Source organism: Fistularia commersonii, chromosome 11 (genome assembly GCF_037954325.1).
Source record: "Fistularia commersonii isolate RoL2024-O1a breed Wild chromosome 11, RoL_Fcom_v1.0, whole genome shotgun sequence".
Lineage (NCBI taxonomy): Eukaryota > Metazoa > Chordata > Actinopteri > Syngnathiformes > Fistulariidae > Fistularia > Fistularia commersonii.
Genome location: NC_141294.1, coordinates 849,065 through 870,932, shown reverse-complemented (window position 1 = coordinate 870,932; position 21,868 = coordinate 849,065). Strand labels below are relative to the sequence as shown.

Here is a 21,868-nt window from a genome sequence, read left to right as displayed (position 1 = left end):
ATTTGTACGTTTTTTTTTTTTTTTTCTCTTCTTCTTTCAATTATTTTTATTTTAATTTCCTCGAGTGAGAATCTGGAGAGGCCGCAGATGTCAGATTTGTGTGATGGACATAATCAGGGTAGCATCATTACTGTGCTAATCACCACGAGAAGCAGAGAGAGCGAGAAAGAGAGGGGAGGAAGAAATGATTTAATGATTTCCTACAAGAATGTGCTGATTGCAGTCCGTCTTCTCATTAAGAACTATTGTAGAATGTTCTCTATTTCATATGCAGACAAGAAAAGAAAAAACTGTAAGTGTGCGCACACACACACACACACACACACAGCGCTCACTTGCAGCACACCGCGGGGGGTTGACCACTGGAAGCGACAAATTACAACGAATTAATCTAGATGGAAAATGGAGCCTGATTGGTGACGGGGAAAAAAAAATTCTGGCGTCTGCGTGTGCGAGGGGAGATGTACGGCTGAACGGGGCGTGAAGGAACTGTTCCTTGATATTTTGCGTTAAATGTTTGGGGAAACGGACGGCGGATTGTTGGATTGTTCTTTTCCTCCTTTGCTGTTTAGAGCGTAAACACTCCCATCGTGGAATTTGAAATGAACGGACTTCAAATGTAAAAATGACAATATATGACATCCAACATTGAGCCACTGGGATTCGGGCACTTCAGATGATGAAACTGACCGGCTGCATGTTTTCAGAAGGAACCGGAGAAGCTGCAGAAACCCGACACGGACGCGTGGAGAACGTGCACGTTCCAGCCGCCCGACGGTGCGAAAACTCGCTTGCCTTTCAAATCCTCCCTGAGAGGCACATCATCACGGCCGTGGCCCAGACGGCACAGCGGACACCCCGATTCCCGGCTCCTCCTTTCTGCGCGCCAAAGTTTCCGACAACAAAAGACGCGGCACCCCCGAGGAGATGCACAAAATGTGAGTGCGCTCATACAAGTCGGGAGCGTTCGCGAAATTTCCTCGCTCTCGGACGTGGTCCTCTGGATAACGGCTAATGTGCTAATGCGCTAACGACCCAGCATCGTCTCTAGGACGAGAAGGAATCGGTCGATCGAGGACCGTTGTCTCTGAGCGATGGGGGGCGCAGGAGAGACAAGCTCTGCTTTGACAGAGGATTTTAAGCGTTTCATATGTGAAAAAGACAAATCACAAAGCCATACCAGGCGGGTCATTTGAATGTGGCGTCCGTCTTGAGACGAACCCCCGCCCTCCGCTCGTCGTGTTGACAGTCCCTCGCAAAAGACTGCGGTTTTCATCACCGAGTGAAAGTAAGCAGCAGCGGGCGAGACATTTTTAACGGTACCTAATTAAAAATAACACCGCTCTTCAATGGATTAACTACTACCTCCAGCAGAATACTACAACTGAGGTGCCAGTGGATTTTCTTTTTTGACTTTGGCTGTTATCAGCCTTGAAAGTGTCTAAAGCAGTATAATGTTGTTTCTCACTTTCTGTGTCACTTTCTCCCTCCCACCCAAAGAAGGGTATCTTTCATTCACAAGAACAGACGGAGGGGGAAAAAAATATATGGAAAAAAAATTCTTTCATCTGAGTTGATCAGCTAAGACAGAGCCATAAACAAGAAAGGCTCTGTATCTCAGCCAGCTAAGCTCAAAAGATCTGATATCTACGCCCTCAAATCAGATAGGACTGATAGGACGTGTCGGGGAGGGAGGAAAAAGCGCAGATAAAAGGTGGTTTTCGCTTGGAGAAGCTCTGCGAGGGGACCACGCAATCTTTTACATGACGCTTTTTCAAAAACATTTTCCTCCGCGCTGTTCGCCTTCAGTTCCTTTGGAATTCACCCCCCCAGCGCCGCTTTCACGGCCTTTAAATCCGGCCTTGCTGAAAAAAAAAAAAAAAAAAACAACAGAAAACGGGGTGCAACGAGAAGTTAGGTGTCAGCTGCCACGCATTTCACAGCTGCTCGAGTTACTGTCAGTCCGCGCCGGCCGACCTTCAGCGTATTAATCATTTTGTTTTATGCGTCCGCGAGTCTACGGCCGTGAAATGCAGACAGGAAAAATAACACCTAAAATCAAGGAAAGCTCAAACGTGTATGCTTATATATCTAAACCGTGCGCCATTCGGACGCTCGCGTGCAACTGTTTTAGAATTTAGTGCAAATTAACCGGCGAAAGCGAACCGTTCCGAGCGCCCCTCTTTATATCAAAGAAAAAAAAAATCAATGCGGTTCCTCGGCAGCGTCTTGAGGACGAGCGAGCGCCCGCGGACAATAAATCCCGCCGATGCGGGATGGAGAGTTTGCCCGAAAACGCTTTCTTTCCGTAAGTACGAAGGTGAAAACCAGCAAAGACGGATCCACGTCAATTAGACTATATTGTGATTACTGGAATGCGTGCCTGGGATGAAAACAAAAAGGACACAGGTGGGTGTTTTCCCCGCAACAACACACACACACACACGGCTCGGAAAGATGTAGCCGGGAAACGCCGCACTCCAGTTTAGTACAAACGCACACACACGTGCACACACAAAACACAACAGGAACGCTGGTAGACCCATGGGAGTCTGTGGAGGGAAGGATTCTACTTGCAGTTCCCAGGATAATAAGTCAGGCCGCCGTTGGTGGCAAATGTAAAAGCTGCAGACACAGAAAGTGAGCTACTTATGATATTATACATATCAAATACTTGAGGGAGCGCTGGCTTCACCCAGGGGAATAGAGCATCTTGCTGCACCTCACACAGCGACACACACTGTATGGATTGCACAACACGTTTTTTTTTTTGTTTTTGTTTTTTTTTTAAAAGAAGGGCTGCTGCGTCCCATGGAGTGTGTGTACATCACACTGTTGTATGCAAGCGCATAAGAAAACAACAAGACGCACGCATTAATTAATCACTGGATTAACTGATTTATTTTCGTTCAATCTCCCGCCCTGAGTCCAAAAACATGCAGCGGGTTCATCGCAGACCCTGCATGAATGAATGAATGAATGTGTGTTTTGATTTGCCTTACTAAAGAGTTTGTATCTAAAGGTAATGAAGTACAGGACTACAGATGGAAATTAGCTATAAGCTATAATCTGGTACAAACATCTCTGCCTCTGTGCTTCATGTATTTGTACACTGTCCTAATAAACTTCTGAACAAACAAACAAACAATATATATATTGCCTATATATTGCCTATAGCTAAATGTCTCACACACACACACACACACATAGATAAACCAAACACACGCTCTAAAATAGCTTGTTGTGAAGAAAACCTTTTAAAATATAAATCCAACCTCAACCCCTCTCCTCAAAACGGTCCTTCTGCTCAATACAGAAAAATAAATGGACTGAATTCATGTCTCTATTTTATCTCTGTTGGTGTAAAAAGTAGATCTATTTCCAGCGAGATATTATTGATTTTACGTCCCGACATGCTGCCCGGAACTTTCCTGCAGCTTCAGCGCGGACAACATTTTCTTACAGCTAATATCCTGTTCTGGATCGGTTCTTGAAACAATTCATAGGAGCCAGATTCGGCCCCGCAGCCACAGCGACAGCCTCAAACCCCCTCACCATCGCCATTGTTCAACCGACGTTATTTAGTGATTACCTTTTCTTTTTTCGCTCTTTTAAGCCCAGAGTGCAATCACTCACCGAAATGTGAAGGATTACTTAAGGGCATCGCGCCCGCTGCCTACTTCATCGGCGAGCGTCGAAACCGCGGCACCGAAGGCCTCCAGGAATCTCGGCTAAGGCTTTTAATCACGGCAATCATTGGGAAAAAAAGTGGCGAGACAGGAGCCACGTTGGAATATTTCTTGCGAGTGTTCTTCACACAATGCTAAATGTGAAGAGGCACCCGAAGGCTTCATTAAAGGGAGAGTGGTCACAGGTGGCGAGTGCTAAGTGTGCGCTCACGCCGCCGCGCTCCCGTTTCCTTGCCTCGGTTTGACAGCGAGACACTGGCGTCTGATCCCTCGTCCTGATTGGGGAAGGTAGTTCATCATTCTGCCACTGCCCCGTTGAGAGCCGGCTCTACACCAGACGTCTGGAGCGAAGGAGGAGGTCAAGCGGTCCAATCTGGAGTTTTGACAGATGACTCCGCTGGAATACGTTACGCTTACTTTCAGTCCGTCCTGCTCGGGAAAGGGTGTCTAAAGAGTCAGGATACAAAATCGAGCAACGGTAGGAAACGGTGGTTTGAGACGGACGATGTGAGCGAGACTCCAAACAAACGCTTCCCTCAAGATAACGGTTTCTCGCCTGGCTTCCTTTCCTTCTGGTCTCCTGGACACTCAGTACATCCACCTTCCTTCTCTGCAAACTCTACTTTTTCCTGTCATCGTCCTTCCTCTCCGTCCCAGACTCTTGCTACCTTCCTACCTGAGGCCATCAGACTTTTTAATTCCTCTTCCTTCAGCCGAAGGGAACATTCAAATCTTTGTACTTTTTAAGACCTTAAAACACTTGATAGCCTTAACTTTGACACTTTATATTCTATTCCTATTTCTCATTCTCCCTCCTTCCTACAATTATCTATTATAGTTATGTTTTACTTGAAACTCTGGCACAACAATTTCCTTCGGGATAAATAAAGTTATTCTTCTTCTTATTCTCCTTCTGCTTCTCAGGCCTTCCTCCTCTCCGGCCCACCGGGACCGATGGTGGTCCTCGTTGACCCGGGTCACGTTGATCCGGTACGACGGACGTAGGTTCGATTATCTTACGAGGTTCTGGCCTTCCTGGTTCAGAGAGACACAGGCTTGTGCTCCGTTGCAGCTACACTGACAACAATAGACAATAAACACTCAAGAGAAAATCACCAAACCATCAGGACCGGCCGGACCTCGTTCCACTGCACGTCGCATTCGCATCGACTAAAGCGACGTGCACAGGAACGTCCAAGTTCCCAGCAATGGACCGCGATGGCCCGACGCTACGTCCACCGCGCCGTCTTCTTGCGCTTGTTCCAGTTTGATTGGAATCGGTTTGATGGGACGGCGAGATGCAAAGTCAAGTCTGGCTTTGCTTGCAAGGTTAAAACACGGGAGACTTTTGCGCAGAGCTGACAGCGGCGGGTGTAAGGAGCATAGCTAATGTTCGACTGGACAAACCCAGATGAGCTGTGAGGAGGAAGTTTAATGGACAACGGCAATTTCATTCATCGCAGCCTGACTGATTGCCACGTCGCGCACTACTTTCACACCCCATTTCCTCAGTCTGCTAGCATGCTAGATTCGATCACACACGGGGCTTGCGAAAAAGCACCTGCGCGCACACACACACACACACACACACACACACGCAAACATCTCATACACCCCTGCTGTTGCATATTCGACAACCAATTAGGAATTTATGGATGGAGTGGCAGGCAGGTAGACAGACTTTCTGCTAAAATGTACAGGTTTGGGTGGGAAAAAAAAGTGAAATCCTGAAATTTCGAGTGACGCTTGTCACTTGTTCCCGAAAAAGAAAAAAAAAAAAAAAAGAAACGTGCAATTTCTCAATGCAATCAGCTTAAATGTCGGAGACCAGCGACCTATCGGCGGCGACGGAGCCTTTAACCGTTCCAATCAGCAAAACGCTAGTATGAAATTGTCCATACCTGACACAAAAGAAAAGAGAAAGGAAGGGAAAAAAAAACACAATTCAAGGGGGGGAAATTACGCGAGAGGCAGACGGGGATGAAAACGTGTCTCCGAGCGAGCGAGTGTGTATGACTGCGTCGGGAGAAGACGATCTTTTAGGGGATGGCGGAGCGCTCACTTGGCCTTTTCAGCTTCAATCACGGCCCGTCGCCGTCACGCTGTTTTACAGCGTAAGTGCTGGTGTTCTTCAAACCCGGAGACAGCGAGATATAATTTGGCCTTTACTTGGGCTGAAGGGTAAATCTGCCTCAGAGGTTCGGCTCCCGGCGTCGAAGCCCTTCCAACGGCCGTCATTAACGTCATCACGTGAGGCGCCGCGGAGAAGAGATGCGTGATTGGGAGGCCACTTTACGAGTGTGAGAAGCAGGGGGGAAAATTCGGTCCTTCACGCAATTCCATTCACCTTGCGCTATGAGATTCACCCGGAGCCGCAAATACCGCACAAAGCCGTTCACCCTCTCGTCGGCGTCACATAGGAGCATGTGAGCGTTCACTCGTTCGTTGGCGTGTCATACAGAGACATACATCCGTCGTGTAGAGCGGAGGTCTCCGACCGCCGGGCCACATGTGGACCGATTGGGTCCAACTGGGCCGTAAAGAAAGAATTCATTTGTTTCAAATGAAATGGATCTTGTTTTCATTGGTCTTACGGGCATTTTATTTTGAAAGATCTCAACTTCCGCCTGCGCCTGACTCCCACACTCGACTCAGTCTAACGTTTATTTCGCAGAGTAAGTCGCCGAGCCGATCCTCACTTCGAAAAGCCCAACCAGCCCAAAGAAAAAGACCAACCAGCTTATTTGAAAAGATGAAACACGAGGTTCGGGTTTATCGCAGCTTCTGGCCAATTTATGGCCTCCGATTGGGGTTTTCTGGACTGTCGGAGGAAAGCGGGGAACCCGGCGGAAACTCCACGCGGGAAGGCGGCGTGTCAGAATCGAACCGGGGACCTTCTTGCTGCGAGGAAAGCGACGTTACGGCGGACGGGATGTGAAACGGGAAGAAGCTCAGCGGCCGGCGAGAGATATGGCAGGAGCAGCGATTAAGCAGCGGTAATTAAAAAAAGAAAAAGCGCACAGGACGAGGAGGAGGAAAGTTTACGTCGAAGGAGAAATGTTGAAGAACCCGGGGAAATTAGTCAGATGTCGGGGGCCGAAGAATAATAATAATAATAATTACACAAAAGAAAAGTTTTCTATGTAGGACAAGGCATTAAACGGGGGAAGTTGGTGCGAGAAGAGGCGAGAATCTCCGCGGGGGTGGGAGGAGGATGGAGGGTAAGGGGGCAACAAAGAACAATGATAACTTAAAGAAGAGCACGCTTATCTTTTTCTTATGTAGGTTAATTGACTGAGGAATTAAAGCAAAAAAAAAAAAAAAGGAAGATATAATTCAATTCAATATGTGGACGTTAACAATAAACGGGCCGGTAGCATATGAAATGATTCCTAACATACACACACGGACTAAGCCGGTGTGTCATCCCAGCATATTTCTAATTATCGGTTAATTGTTATTCCCTATCATTAGGAGGGTGGTTTTTAATTGTAATGTAGCCAAGCAGAAAGCCTACCTATACATGTGGGGGACAATTAGCCACCTCCATTAACCCCTGGTTAATTACAACCTCCATTGCTGCTTCCCTGAGCTCTGCTCTCGCTCCTCTTTCCCCGGGCCTTCATCCCCATTTATGTTTCTCTTCTCCCCCGATCCTGTCCTCATTTCCTTCATCTGCCACCTCCCGTCGTTCAAACGTAGATTTCTTTTCAACTGAACTTTTTCAACTGAAATGTACCGTTTTACTTTCTTTTGCTGGCAGGAAACGACACTAAAATACAGATGTGTCTTTGCAAAACTAAGATATCTGCCGATATCTTCTGATACGTACCGCAAACACTAACCTTCTTTTGTTTTTCTGCCTTTAACCGCCACCCAAAGTGCTCCTGAATGTTAACTTAAACGCATCATCTCTGCACGTATAACCTTTGCAGAAGCGCAACAGTGACGAGGTTCGCCGATGCATCCTGAGTCAAGTGTGTTTGCATCCGTGTGAAAGGTTAATCCCGCGTGGCGGCGGCGGCGGCGTTGCCACGCGTCCCACTTAAACAGATCGACCGACGGCCGCGGCGTCCGACGCGAGCCTCGTGCGTTTGAGTGTCAGCGAAGACGAGAACGGCGGAGATGGAATCCAAGCGGCAAAGATCTGACGAGCTTGTATCGGCTACGAGGGTATTTCTGTGGGTTTTGACGGCCTCCGGTTTGCGCGCACGTGTTTCCAATCAACCACCAGAAAACAGAAGCCTGTTGACGCTTCCTCCGTCTGCCGCCACGGACCCTCATAGTTCGAGCAAACATGAGCCGCCTGAAACCTATAAACCATTTGGTATTTGAGTTTCCCCATCAGAGGCCAAACGCCTAAAGTCTGCCGCCGGTGGCCAACACTGCCAGCGCCTCGCCAAAGCTTCTGGAAACAATGCGTTTATAAGAGGGGCGGGTGGAATCAAGATAGATTGGCAGGAGAAAAGGGCAAAAAAAGGCAGAGATGTGAAGGATAGCGGGTCCAACGGGGACAGACAGCGGGGGAGATGCAGAGAGAAAGGATGACAATGTCCATTGTTCCATCAGGGAAGCCAATAATGACTGGTAAAATGGGGGTACTAAAGAGGACACAATGGTTCTTAATTGACTCATTAGGGAGAGGAGAGGATGAACTGAACTAATGAATGGAGCTAAACTGCTAAACTGCTTGCTAAGCATAACAGTATGGCATTTAGTTTATTGAATCTAGGCAAAGCAGTATTATTTGTTCACTCGCAGGCGGCGGCGCGTCGGAAACAAAGCGCCGCCGCCACATACTTCGTTTCCTGAGACCCTTTTCAGAGTAACCTTCATGGTCGCGTGGAGAACGACACTTTCGAGGCTGGATCTGTCACGCCGGCGCGCGCTTTTTTTTGTTTGTTTGTTTGTTTACTTGGTAGCTCTTACCTCCAGGTGTTCCAGGATGTACGGCGGGTTGGTCATACCCAGCCTCAGCATGGCCCCTTCGGGAATCACCTCCACCAGTTCCCACAGCAGGGTGGGCAGGTCGGTTCCTATGTCCCGGCCGTAGGCGCCCGTGTCTTCACTGGTCAGCCATAATTCACATACGCCCTCTGGACAAACAAAACATACACCGAGAATAAGAAAAAACATTTCACATATTCAAAGAAGTTGCACTCCGGCTCAAAATACGGAACCTCGCCTGATTGCGGTAAATAGCGTATAAATACGGCAATACCCAAAAGGGCGGTCTGCCGCGACTATCCAGGTACACATGAGGGAAAAGTCACGTTTGCCTTCAGTTAATTGGATTTAAAATGAACCGAGCCGCTGCAGGTGGGGAATCTACCACCCATGGAGTCAAACATGGAAATATCCAGGGTACGGCGACCAATTATTTAACCGCAACGCATCCCTTCTCGGCCCGAGCAGGAGTTCTCTGCGATTGCAGCCGATCCCGAATGGAACAGCGTTGTGAAATAAGCCCTGCGTCAGCCTTTGTCAAGACTTTGGAGGTGCTTTTCAGCCATAAAACTTGGGTGCAGCTACTTGTTTTTGCACAACAAATGCCGCCGCCGCTTCTATTACGTTCAACCTCATCGCTTTAAGTTCTGCACAGACGCCGTCGGATGACAGGTATTTAAAAAGCTACCTTACAAACATGCACTTCCACAAATGTGAAGGTCATACGCAGCACGGCGGGGGGATGGGCGGCGGCGGCGACGGCGGCGGCGGCGAGGGTGGAGCGGAGTTTCTTACCGGCTTCATACTAAATTAGAGCAATATTCACTGCTAGAGCTTAATGATCTAACTGTCATTTGGCTGCAGGTCCGGAAATGGTTGACTGTCCGCTTAAGCCGAGCGTTAAGATATACTGTACGTCACGCGTGGTCATCCGGACGCACGGCGCGCCGGGGGAACTACACACGGGCGTATAAACACACGGCAAAAACCAACAACTGTCATTATCATTAGCTGTGCAGGGACGGACAGAAAGATGCATGTGGTCATTTGCAGAGTAAAAATGCCGTTTGGTTAATTGGAGGGAGCGAGAGAGCGCGGCGGCGAGCGAGTTAAGAGAGAGTCAAAACGACGGGTTTAAAGGCAAGAAAGATTAAAGATGATGACACCGTAATTGTCCAGTGTGAAAGTGTTTCCAGAGCTCATCATCGGTGACATTAGGACACGCTAATGATTTCTGGAGGCAGCCACGTCGGAAAACGCCGCCGGAGACATCAGTCAATCGCACATGATCAGAGCCGGGCGGCGCAGGCGGCGCGGCGACGGGATCTCGCGTCAGCGTGCGGCGATTAATTCAAATGTGCGTTTCACCTCGGCCCGGCACTCCCAAACAATGCGGTTCATTAAATGTACTCGCTCATTAAACAATAGGGTGGAAAAAAAAAAAAAAAATCAATTTATTTTAGAAATTAAATACCTCTTGTGACTCCAAGAGAGAAAAGAGCAGGCAAGATATGCGGCCCAAAAAAATGTTTTTATTTATTTTATTTTTTTACAGATATGACAATGCTCCTCAGGCTGCTCACGTTATTTTGTCAAAGTCAACTCCCGGCCCGGGTCACGTCCGCTTGCATCATCGGGGTGTTCCTGCGCCCCGCTTTCTACGTCCCGGTTGTGCTGAACAAGCAGAATCTAAAAAAAGCGGCGGCGGGACGGATGGTCCGAGGAGCTCGACGGTTTCCATCCAAAACAACATTCCTGCGGTTCATCTCGCAGCAGGGCGGCTCTTTATGTTGCCTGATATATAAAAAAGAAAAGGGGTTTTCACATTCCTGCGCTAATGGGCGTTTTGAAGAGGAGGGAAGTGCGGAAACTTCGTCCTTGTTTATTCAGGGCCGGCATAAAGAGCCGCGCTCCACGTCAATAATCCGCCCGGGTTTCTTTGGCCCTCGGCCTCTTCGCGCACCTCGCCGGCCCGTGGAGTTATTGTTGGCCCAACCACCCAGAGGCCGGCCGCTTCGGCGGGAAATGTTAATTTAGCTCTCCACATCTATCTTCTCTGATACAGATCTCACAGCTGCTTCCTAATGTTTGCCTCTGCGGCGCTGGAGAGACGAGTCCCGGCGCTGCCAGCGGGGACACCCATCTGTTTCAAGCATTTCAAAAGTACCTTGTAACTGTTTTTTTTTTTTGCCTGTGTGGAAAAAAGTCTGCCCGATACACAGAGCGCAGAGAGACTGTCGTGGGAATTCGTCGTAAATTCGACAAATTAAGGACCGGTTCGATCCTTTTCAGAATCGTTAATTCCAAACAGAGGAGCCTGAAATGCTGCCGGGCGGCCGGTGAAGGAAACTCTCGCACTGCGCGAACCTTTTGCAGTTCGGGTTGCTTTGTGCCTCCATTTAGCTCCTACTATGAGGCAAGATCTTCACACGCTTCCATGGCATGAGACATCGGCGATCGGTGGACCTCATAAGCCACGCTCCGATGGTGTGCCACTCTTGCAAACCATCGCGGCCACCGTTCGGCCGTTTTCCTGCGACCACATAGAAAGAAGCGGCGAGAAACGAGGAGGTCCAAGCTCCTCGGGCCTGCTTCGCCCCACAGGGTGTCCAGGGCTCGCAGAGGCACATGAATATTTTGGCCAAAATGAGTAAGGAGTTAGCAAACGGTGGGTGTTTTCACCCGGCGAAGCAGTGCAGGGAGAAGCTAAAAACACCTCAACCCCTCTGAGAGTCCATTATTCCCACCATGCACGTTGGTTTACTTGAGAGTGCAAAGCCGAAAAAGTCAAACCCGACGGTTCTTTTAAATTTCACTGTCCGAAAGCTGCTTTGACGGAATGCGTCTGAGAAGACTGCAAACGTGTTTAAATTCATAGCAAATTGGATTGACAAGCTGTCGGGTTATTATCGTGGTGTTTCCCGTCACAGAATACGTCACAGAATAGCAAAACATCGATAAAAAAGATTCAAGAGGAGAGTAGAAAGAACGGGAGTTGCTAAGCGGTCGTCATCATGCGCTGCGTTTTGAGCGAGGTGTATATTTTCCCCTTTGTCTTTTTGCCTCGTGTCAAATGCTACTTTTACTCGTACGGCCATTTACGTTCCAACCAAATGGAGGTGTTATAATGTCACATCTGGCCTGAACTGGCTGAAAGAGCATTTACTCCGGTGAATATGCCCTCTTTTGTATAGCGGTATTACTTTCATCAAGCTAACGACACGATCCTCCATATTTCATTATTAGCTGCCGACCGAGAAGAGGTTTTTTTTTATCCTTCAGGCAGGGAGAGAAGCTGCGAGCCAGAAAGACAGAATGCGTGGCCCTTCCCCCGACATTCCTGAAGAATACGTTTTCTATATCAGACACGTATAGATGGCAGAGAGAGGTGGGATGTCACCGCTTCCAGTAGAAAATGGGCTGCCTTTTTCCCGAGGCTCGTGCATTGGAGAATAAAAAGAAGCGTTGGGTAATGGACATACGATCCTCACGTGGGCGCTTGATGGCTTGAAGCACCGCATTTTTCTCAACTTCTTGGGAAAGTACGTCATGTAAAGTCATAAAATGAATTCCTTCATTGCTTCTCTATATGGCTTATCCCGCACGTCGTTGGCGAGAGGTGGGTTCCTCCTGGACTGGCGGCTCCTCCATCCCATGAGAACATCTTCGCTGACCCGCATCCAAGGAAGAACCTATGTTTGCTCCAGACGTCATCTTTATTTTGGTGTGCGGATATTTTTCCGATTCTACTTTGTCGACTTTTTTGATCCGGCACCCATCCCTAACCGGGCGGCGGATGTATGTGTGTGTTTTTCTTTTTCTAAATCACTGGTTCTTAACCTTGTCGGAGGTACTGAACCCCACCTGTTTTACATGCGCATTCACCGAACCCTTCTTTATTGGATGGAGGATCGTTTCGTTGATGGGTACAAAGAACAGGCAGAGGAGCCTTTTCATGGAATCTGTCTCCCTTCACCTTGAATCCAGCAAGCGCTATGTTCTTGTAGCTCCCATCTCCATGCAGCTGAAGGAAGCCTTCCCTTAGTTTTGCCGGTGCCGGACTAGAATTGCTCATCCTGTCTTTGCAAATCATGCGGTCAGGACATCGATTCCAATCACGTTCCGTCACACATGTGAATCCGTATTGTACGTGTTCTTCCGACCGCTTTCTTTTTTTTCCCGACATAATTAGTATGAGGGGATTAAAATATTAAGTAAGAAATCACATGACGTACCATCACGACAGTCACAAGTTACTACAACTGATCGCGCCAAAATCCCTGCAGCACGGATAGGCCGAGCTATGTAGCGTGATCACCTGCGGCCAGTGATGTCATCACCAATGTGTGTCTTGACCTCCGCCGAACCCCTGAGACTGACCCGCCGAACCCCTGGGGTTCCATCGAACCCAGGTTAAGAACCACCGCTCTAAATATTACTCATGCACCAAGATTCCCTCCAACCTTCAACACACAATATCACCTGGAGTGGGTTTCAAACAAAATCCACTGCTATCCCCGGACACTTCTGCTCTTCATGCATCATCTCAGATGTCCTGGTGTGCACGCTGAGGCCGTCAATGTGCAACACTGTGGGGTTTTTCTCTGTCTATATGTGTGTGAAGCCAAACCGGGTTCTGTGCATTTTAGTTGCAAAAAGAAGACATGATCCATGCTAAGCCTCCGCTCTATATATACAGGTCGAGTGTTCCTTATCCTAATCTCTCTGAAATTATGCACATTTTAATTGGCTGCCACAGGCCACAGTGTTTTAACAGATTACAGATTAGATGCACGCCGAGATCCCATTAAACTGCACCAAACCCTATTTTCCGTGACACGAGTCAACACAAGGCTAAGCATGTTACAGCACATACGTGGAGGGGAGAGAACACGCGGCGAGCGGAAAATATCACATATGATTCAAGCTTATTTCAATTAGAAAAAAAAAAAAAACATTTGTTACTCCATCGGTAAATATGAATATATTTGCATTCTGCTTCTTGGTTTCGACGTCCCTTCCCGCATGATGTGCTGGATTTTGAATACGCTTAAACGTGACGACCCTTCCGCTGGTGGACGTCCAAATCCAGACGCACACGGATACGCGGCTCGGCTTCACGTGCACGCCATTCTCTGCTTGTCGCTTGTACTGGTGAAATAAGAATCTAAATGCAGTAAAACAGGACTTTCAATAGGAACTATAATCTATTGAGCGTTTCTGGTGGCGGTATTTACTTATTGGATTTTTTTCTGCTGCATTTTGAATGAATCATATTGAAACCTGAGTCTCCATCATCTCGAACCAACACGGACAATAATCTATCGGTGCTTATCATTGAATCGCCTCGCCGGCGATGACGGTCAGATCTCACGGCATTCGTGTGAGTCTTGGACCAACGACGAGGTGTTTGGTTTCGTCGCAGGTCTTTCGGTCTTTACGGCGACGATCGACAAACGATACGTGAACTCCAGCAAAACAGGAACAGGAAAGCTGACGGACAAACACACACGGTATCTGCCGGCCATGTGGATGAACGGGAACGGCGAAGGACTTCCTGGTCGGTATGCAGCGTCCAATAAGAGGAGCGTATGGTGGAAAAGGCCGACTTGGACGATGTGGAATCTCCAAAGTATCACAACCGAGCGGAGAAGGAGAAGCGCTGGAGTGAAACGGCAGAGGCTCTGCAGATACCGGAGAAAACATTATACAAGCGTCCTTACGAGATGGACTGATCATGTGTCGGCGCGTAGCGGAGGAGTTCAAAAAGTGCAAAACGATTAATTTCATAATCGGTAAATATTGTCAAACACATCGATGGGAAATATACTTGAAACCGAAACAAATCAGTACAAGTTATAATGAACTTTAAGTTTGTGAACTTGGTACCCCTTAATTCAACCTGCTTCTAATCTTTTCCCGTCGATTCCCATGGAGACGGATAATAAGGTGGAATATAAATATGCAAACACACACACATGAACACACACACACACACACGTCTTCCACAATGCAGGAAGAGACAACAGTGGGTTTAGTTCACGGATCAATACGTTCCCACCGCCGTTCATTCCCAAGAATTAGCAAAATCAAACAACAGAGAGGACAGATTATCTAAAAAAAAATAAAAAACGTAGGTAACACAGTTAAAGAAAAACAAAGATTTTCATAGAATCCCTTTAACATGATCATCGACTGAGTGTAAGAAATCAAATAAAGTAAAATCCAAAAGTCTTTGTTCCATATTCATGATTTCATTTGGAATACTGGCTCTATTGTTTGCGTTTTATGTTTTATTTCCACGACATTAACTTTTCATCTCAGCCGAGTAAATATATTTACAAGTTTTCCCCCGTGAGGAAGGTAAAAAGTACGCAAATAATGCCTCCCTTTTTCATTCTTTCCTGCATCCTGTTGCTTCTTGTTGGCGTGGGCTCAGGGGAAGCCTCAGTGGGACAACCAAGAGGTGGATTTTAGCAGAGAAGATGCAGAGAAAGTGTTTTTTTTGTTTTACTATTTCACTTGTTAACTTGAAATTAAATATCAGAATAAGTTTTTACCGCTTCTTTTGTTTGGGAACACTTCAGGGAAGGATCCACGACCAACAACCGAGACCGTTGAGAAGTCTCAAGGCTGATCAATTAAGATGCAGTTAAGACAAAGACTCGCGATTGAAGCTGTCTGGTCATAAGAAGACACGCATGTCTTTACTACCGTAGCGTATTAGCAATTTAAATATTATTTGTTTTTTAGCAGATGAATTCTTTACTTCTTCATTTCCTTACAGGAAGGCAAACATCAGCACCTCCCAAACGTAACCGTGCTGTTTTGGTAAAAATGGCGATCAGATACCGGCAACGGCGACTGGAGGAATCGAACGGCGGGAAATCAGAGGAAACGGTGAGTAATTTCATCGCCGCTGAGGGCTGGATTTAGGGATCCGTTGCACTCGGTCTCAGTTACGGGGCAAGTGCCGCCGGGGGCGTATCCCATCATTTCAAATTAGTTAAACAGTGTGTTATATAGGTCATGGGGTTGTCACTGCTCTCTGCAACAACAATAATAATAATAATCATAGGATAGGTGTTTCAGGCATGATATGAATAGAACAAATCTGCTTGTGATTTCCTTTTTTTTCTGTTGCATAAATATACTGCTCAAAAAAATAAAGGGAACACTTGAACAACACAATGTAACTCCAAGTCAATCACACTTGTGTGAAATCATAGTGTCCACTCAGGAAGCAACACACATTCATTTGGACTTGTTTTAAGGACATTACATCAAAGTTGGATCAGCCTGGAGTTTGTTTTTACACTTTAATTTGGAGTGTGATTCCTAATCCAGACCTCCATGGGTCGATAAAATTGATTTCCATTGATCATTTTGGTGTGATTTTGTTGTCAGCACATTCAACTGTGTAAAGAGCAAAGTATTTCATAAGAATATTTCATTCATTTAGATCTAGGATGTGTTTTTTAAGTGTTCCCTTTATTTTTTTGAGCAGTGTATATCCAAAGGTGAATCCCCACTCCCGCTACCCCTCCGCGGATCTTCTTTCTGCAAGAAGTCCATTTGTAATTATCTAATCTAAAAATCGAATTGTAAATTCCAAATCTGCCCGAGATCAGCTGTGAGGTACACCACGTTCGTCATTCACATCGGGATGCTTTTAAAAACTTTGTTTATTTCCACGATCAAGCGCTATATAGAAATGCAAAAACAAAATGTGTACAGTATTTTTTGAGACCGTCTGAGTCCACGGGACGGCGCGTGACACCGTTTCACATCACACGCCGCTCGCGAGTTATGACTGCGAGGGTTGCATTCGGTTCCCCTTTAATGTGTTTGATTCACTGGCGTGCAGGAAAAAAATAAAAACAGCCAAGCAACACGGATGCGGGAGCTCCTTTCTATCTCCAGCACACACACACATTTACACGCTAGAACTCTTGCACAAACACCACACAGAGTTTAATTGCGGTAATTAAGCGGCTTAATTTAGAGCAACAACTGTTGATGTGTTGCGTGGGCAGCTTGGCAGGTAGCATCATCCTATCGGATTAAACTAACACACACACACACACACACACACACACACACACTCATATATGCAAATATTCTCTCTCGGGCATGCTTACATTAAACCAATGCATACATACACGCGTGTGTGTATGTGATGCGCATGCATGTGCGAGCGCACGTGTGCACGGCATTAATGAACAGCCTACACACTCGACAACATCTTAGCTTTAACCTACTTTCACATAGTTTGTGAACTGCACGCGTGACCTTCTGCACACGCCTGTGTGCAAGATAGAGAGCCCGGGTACATCAAAGCTGGCGCTCGTGTGTCTGGAAGTGTTGGCGCACGTGCACCGTATGTGGTGCACAAGGAAAACATGCCACATAATATATGGGTCAGACATATTGTATGGATATATCAAAAGTAATTGGCAGAGGGGGCTCTGAGTATCAACTGCGCGCACGTCTGTGCATGCCTGTATACACGAGTGTGCATGTGTGTGTGTGCGCAGGAACGTATGGGGAGTAATTGGGAGGGAAGTTACATCCCCTCTTTCATCTCCTCTGCGTGTCGAGAGCGTTTGTGTGTTTGTGCGCGTCTCTTTCGCCGAGAAGGCAGAACAGATGGACGGCCGCATGTAAGGAGGAAAAAAAAGAAAAAAAAGTGGGGGTTCGGGAGAGTTGGTGGGGTGTCGGGATCTGAAGGGGACCAAAACAGCTTCAACCCTGCAGAACGCTGCGAGCCACAAGCACTTCCTGTGAACTCTGCGAGGAGCGGCGGCGAATCGACACGCAGAAAGGGATGAAGAGAGGACGTCAAAACACTCCTGGCAGATCTGCTGCCCATCAACCGCTGCAGCGCCCAGGTTTCCGCGGCGACCTGCAGGCGCGTTATTACCCGATAATAACATGAAAACAAATGATAAGGCGATATAGGACGAATACATCTTATGAAATATGTCTTTCTCTCTCTGGCAGGCTGTGGGCGGTCGGTCAAACCTTCAGTAATCGAGGATGGTGTTGACAAAACCGCTAAAGTTTAATGCCAATTTCCAGGCAGTTTCCGTCCTCATAGAAGGACTCAGGGTGGCATATTTTTTTCTGTTTTCTCTTCATCGCAATAAAAGATGCGTATCAATTAAAGCGCTGGTGGAGTAGACCCCCCACCACACACACACACACACACAAAAATTTGCCTTTTCTTTTCCAATTTCATGCAAATACATCAAATGGCACGTCAATGCCAGACATTTGATCATGTTTGTTTCTTTTTTTTGTCACACACTCATGAAAAATCTGAAGACGTGGAATTGAAAAAAGATGCACAGTCAGAAGTCTAAGACAGATATTTGAGCAGAGAAGATACAATGAATGGAAGCTAATTCCACTGCCTGTTTCATAATGAAGAAGCGGGGAAAAGCAACAATAACCAACTCTGATGGATATAAAAAGAAACAAGCGCTCTGTGAATAATGCACAACCTGTAGATCAGCAGCGGCGCTTGTGAAAAGGGTTGGACTCTCAAGCGCAATGAACAGGAGGTGGAAATAAGAGGTGATTCCCCGTCCTTCATTTGATACCGACGACATTATGCTAACGGCGCCCGCCGTCCCCCGCATGACAACGGCGCTCGGACCGTCTTTGCCACCGGAAGGCCGACATCTGCAAATGTTTGCACTCGAGGCTCGACGTTTAAAAGTCGTCACCCGCCGGTCGGCCGCCGTTTCAACATTAATTGACACGTTTCGAGAAAGTCACGGGGCGCGTTGCGGTGATTTGTGAAACGGTATAACAGATGAAGGGGAGAGTGATCCATCAAGCAGGAATTATCCAGACTTGACCCGGATGTCAGTCCGTCACCGTAATGAACTTGTACCGCGTGTCATTAAAAGCACGTGAGTTGAAGCCGAGGGCCGGACGGAGCGTGATGGGGAACATGGATTAGAGGACGGAGACGCAGAATGAGAGGGTCGAAGAGTCGGAGCCAGCTATAGGGGGCACATCCTATTTCTGTATGCTTCAGAGACCTCAATAACCTCAAAGCACCGAGGGCATTAGGTCCACACACACACACACACACACACACACACACGGCTCAACATTCAGATTACATATGGAAATGAGTTCCTATTAAAAAGTCATTGAGATGGTAATGGTTAATATCAGCTGTCAAAGGAGGCGCGCACACACACACACACACACACATACACACACACACACACACACACAATACCAAATATTCACACACATTACAGTGATAAAGTGATTAATCAGACATAATAAGATTTAACTCTTTTTAATTCAAGGCTGTTGACCTAATTTTATACATTTGTGTGTGTGTGTGTGTGCGTGTGTGTGTGTGTGCCCGCCTGTGTGCATGTACAGGGACTAATTTGATAAATAATAATATGTCTGGTCAGTATTTATGTTAATATATTCATGACCCAACAGCAGGCATCATGTTTGTGTTTGTTAATTTGCTTAGCCAGTGTGTGCGAGTGTGTGTATTTGTGTGCATGTGTGCGCACGTCTGAAATTAGTAAGTGTAAAATGCCCACAACAACTTAAAATGCACCGTGTGCGTGTGTGTGTGTGTGTGCACGTGCGCGCAAGTGCCTACGCTTTAATTGCGTGAGTGAATCTAATACGTTGTGTTTTTATAGCTGTATTTGAAAATTTGCAAATGGAATAACACATTATATTTGCGCTAATGGATGTCAGCGGATTTGTTAACATAATTTCATTATGTAAATATTGTGTTTTTATGTAAACATATGGCAAATTCTGTTTCGAGGCCTCGGACTAATGACTGCCATTTGTTTACGGGGTTCACGGGCAGACACGGCGAGGCCGGGCGCACGGATACTGCAGATCCTCTCCGTTACCGCCTCTTAATTTCCTGTCCCGTTGACCCTGACATCCCCTCGACAAAGCTGCACGCCCTTCACGTGCACGTCCCGAAACACCGGACACTCCGAATGCATTCGGCTGAAAAAATGTTGCACATCGCCGTAATTGAGATGTGCATATTTCATGAGCGCGGGAGCTTCCACACGAGCCAAAAAGCCTTTTCTATGATCATTTCTTCATTCAAAAGTCTAAACTCCAGCAAATCTCTCCAATGAGTGATAAAAGCTAGCATCAGCCACCTCTATTTTTGCACGGGATCCCTTTCACAGAAGCGCGTTTACGGAAAATCTTTCCCGAGAAGTCAAAGCCGTTGTTGCAGAAGCTAAAAAAGGTGGAGAGCGATCCCATGCACCCGCGCATGGATTCCAGGAGGGTCGGGATTTTCTTTTTCCACGGCGATGCTTTTGGCCCCAGAAGAGCACAAACACGCGAGCCTAGCGCGCCGGGGGTCCGGGAGCCAATCAGTGACGCCGTTTTCTCCAAAGTGACAGATGTGCGGACGGGCCGTCTCGTCAGGCAGAAACACTCAGCAGCTCCTTCAGACGAAAACCCGGAATGACATTTACTGGTGTTAAAGACAGATATCGGCGCACACACACACACACACACACACGCACAAACACACACACAAGAACAAAACAAACTGATTTTACTCTCAAGTATCAAATCCAGTCCTCACACACACAAACACACACACACACACAAAATCCTAAACCAGCATGCCAAACTGACATAGGAGTCAGACGAGAAGCAGACCCGGCTGCAGGATCATGACATGCCCGTGCATGCAGCAGACATGTATGGACATGTAACCGGGTGTGTGTGTGTGTGTGTGTGTGTGTGACCCTCTCAGGGTCAAGTCATTCATGAATGGGCTGACAGCTGATTTTCCATCATATTCAGTTTACTTTTTCCCCTTCTGCCTTCCCATCTGTAATGTATCTTCTATCTGGGCCTCAATAAGCTCCTCTTTTATGTTACAACACTGAATTAGCTGCCTCTTATCTTTCCGTCGTTGCTGCTTTTCTTCATCTGTAGCACGTCTGAAGCATCTGTCAATCTCACTCTTCTACACTCTTTCTATAGAGAGAGCGAGAGAGAGTCACCTCGGAGTAGCTTGATATTACTCCTGTTATCAACAGACGCTGTGAAGCGGTTAATAAAGTTCTTCTGAGGGAACAGGGACGGCAGGCGGAATTAAAACCGGACCGTCTCGGTCAAAACACGACTCGGAGCAAAAGGCGGAGATCATTTTGTTTATCGCCGATATCACGTTTGGGAAGCGAGTCGCCGGGTTTCTCTTCTCCGTCCATCTCAGCCCGTCTGTGTGTGTGTGTGTGTGTGTGTGTGTGTGTGTGTGTGCTTTTGAACTTTTATGCGTTTTTGCACGCCTCCCACAGCAGACCGATTCCATCCGGTGAGCGGGAGCGCTTTAGTCCATCAGAAGTAAATCAGAGTAAACCGTCTTCTAATTGGTCGGCTGACAATTTCCAGCCCCCTGCGTGTTCTGCTTATCGTCCATAAAAAGCCGTCTGATAAACGATTGTGGATGAGATCATTATTTGGAGAGTTTCTCCCGGGGCACTAAAAGCCTGCTGACCTGCGGGGTCACCGAAGAGCTTCAACGTGCGCTTTAACACACACTTTTTATGTGTTCTACACGCAGCAAGCTAACCTGTAACACCGTGCATACATGGAAGCCACTGGAAGCCAGTGTCCAACAGAAGGCCAATAGACTGTACCACTGTGTGTGTGTGTGTGTGTGTGTGTGTGTGTGTGTGTGTGTGTGTGTGTGTGGACCAGTTCTACATAACAGCAGCTGTTGTGAGTTCTCCTATATAAGTGTTAGCATTGCTGTTTTTTAAATTGTGTATCATCAAATTCATCGCTAAGCCATTATCAATCTATATTTATAAAAATCAATTAAAATAAATATATTGAAAAAAAATTGAAAAATCTGTTGGGGAAAAAAAAAAAAAAGCCTTGGATGTATGTCAATGCAAAAATACATTTATAAATGAATTAAAAATATAATTAGTACCATGCTAACATACAATATACTATTTTGACGGATTCATCCAATGTGTGGGATTTTATGTTGGTGTGATATTTATTTGTAAAAAGTGGGGCACCGCCGAGTGAATATGTTTCGGATCCGGCCAGACTAAACAAAGTGTGTTTGCTAAAAGACAAGGCCGTGTGTAACCTGGAGCGCGTCGGGGTGACCGAGTCAAAACAGTTCCAGGGAACATTTTACTAGATGACATTCTTAATAGTGCCCGGTATTTCCAAACATT

The 21,868-nt window shown here is 46.8% G+C and overlaps 1 protein-coding gene across 2 annotated transcripts in view; it reads right to left on the bottom strand.

Moving 5' to 3' along the window:
• cdkal1 (CDK5 regulatory subunit associated protein 1-like 1) overlaps window positions 1-21,868 on the bottom strand; it is a 239,643-nt gene that overhangs the window by 105,354 nt on the left and 112,421 nt on the right. For both annotated transcript variants that reach the window (XM_086156022.1, XM_086156023.1), the window contains exon 9: window positions 8,619-8,785. In XM_086156022.1, coding sequence (XP_086012148.1) covers window positions 8,619-8,785 — 167 coding nt within the window. The remainder of the gene's footprint in view (window positions 1-8,618; window positions 8,786-21,868) is intronic.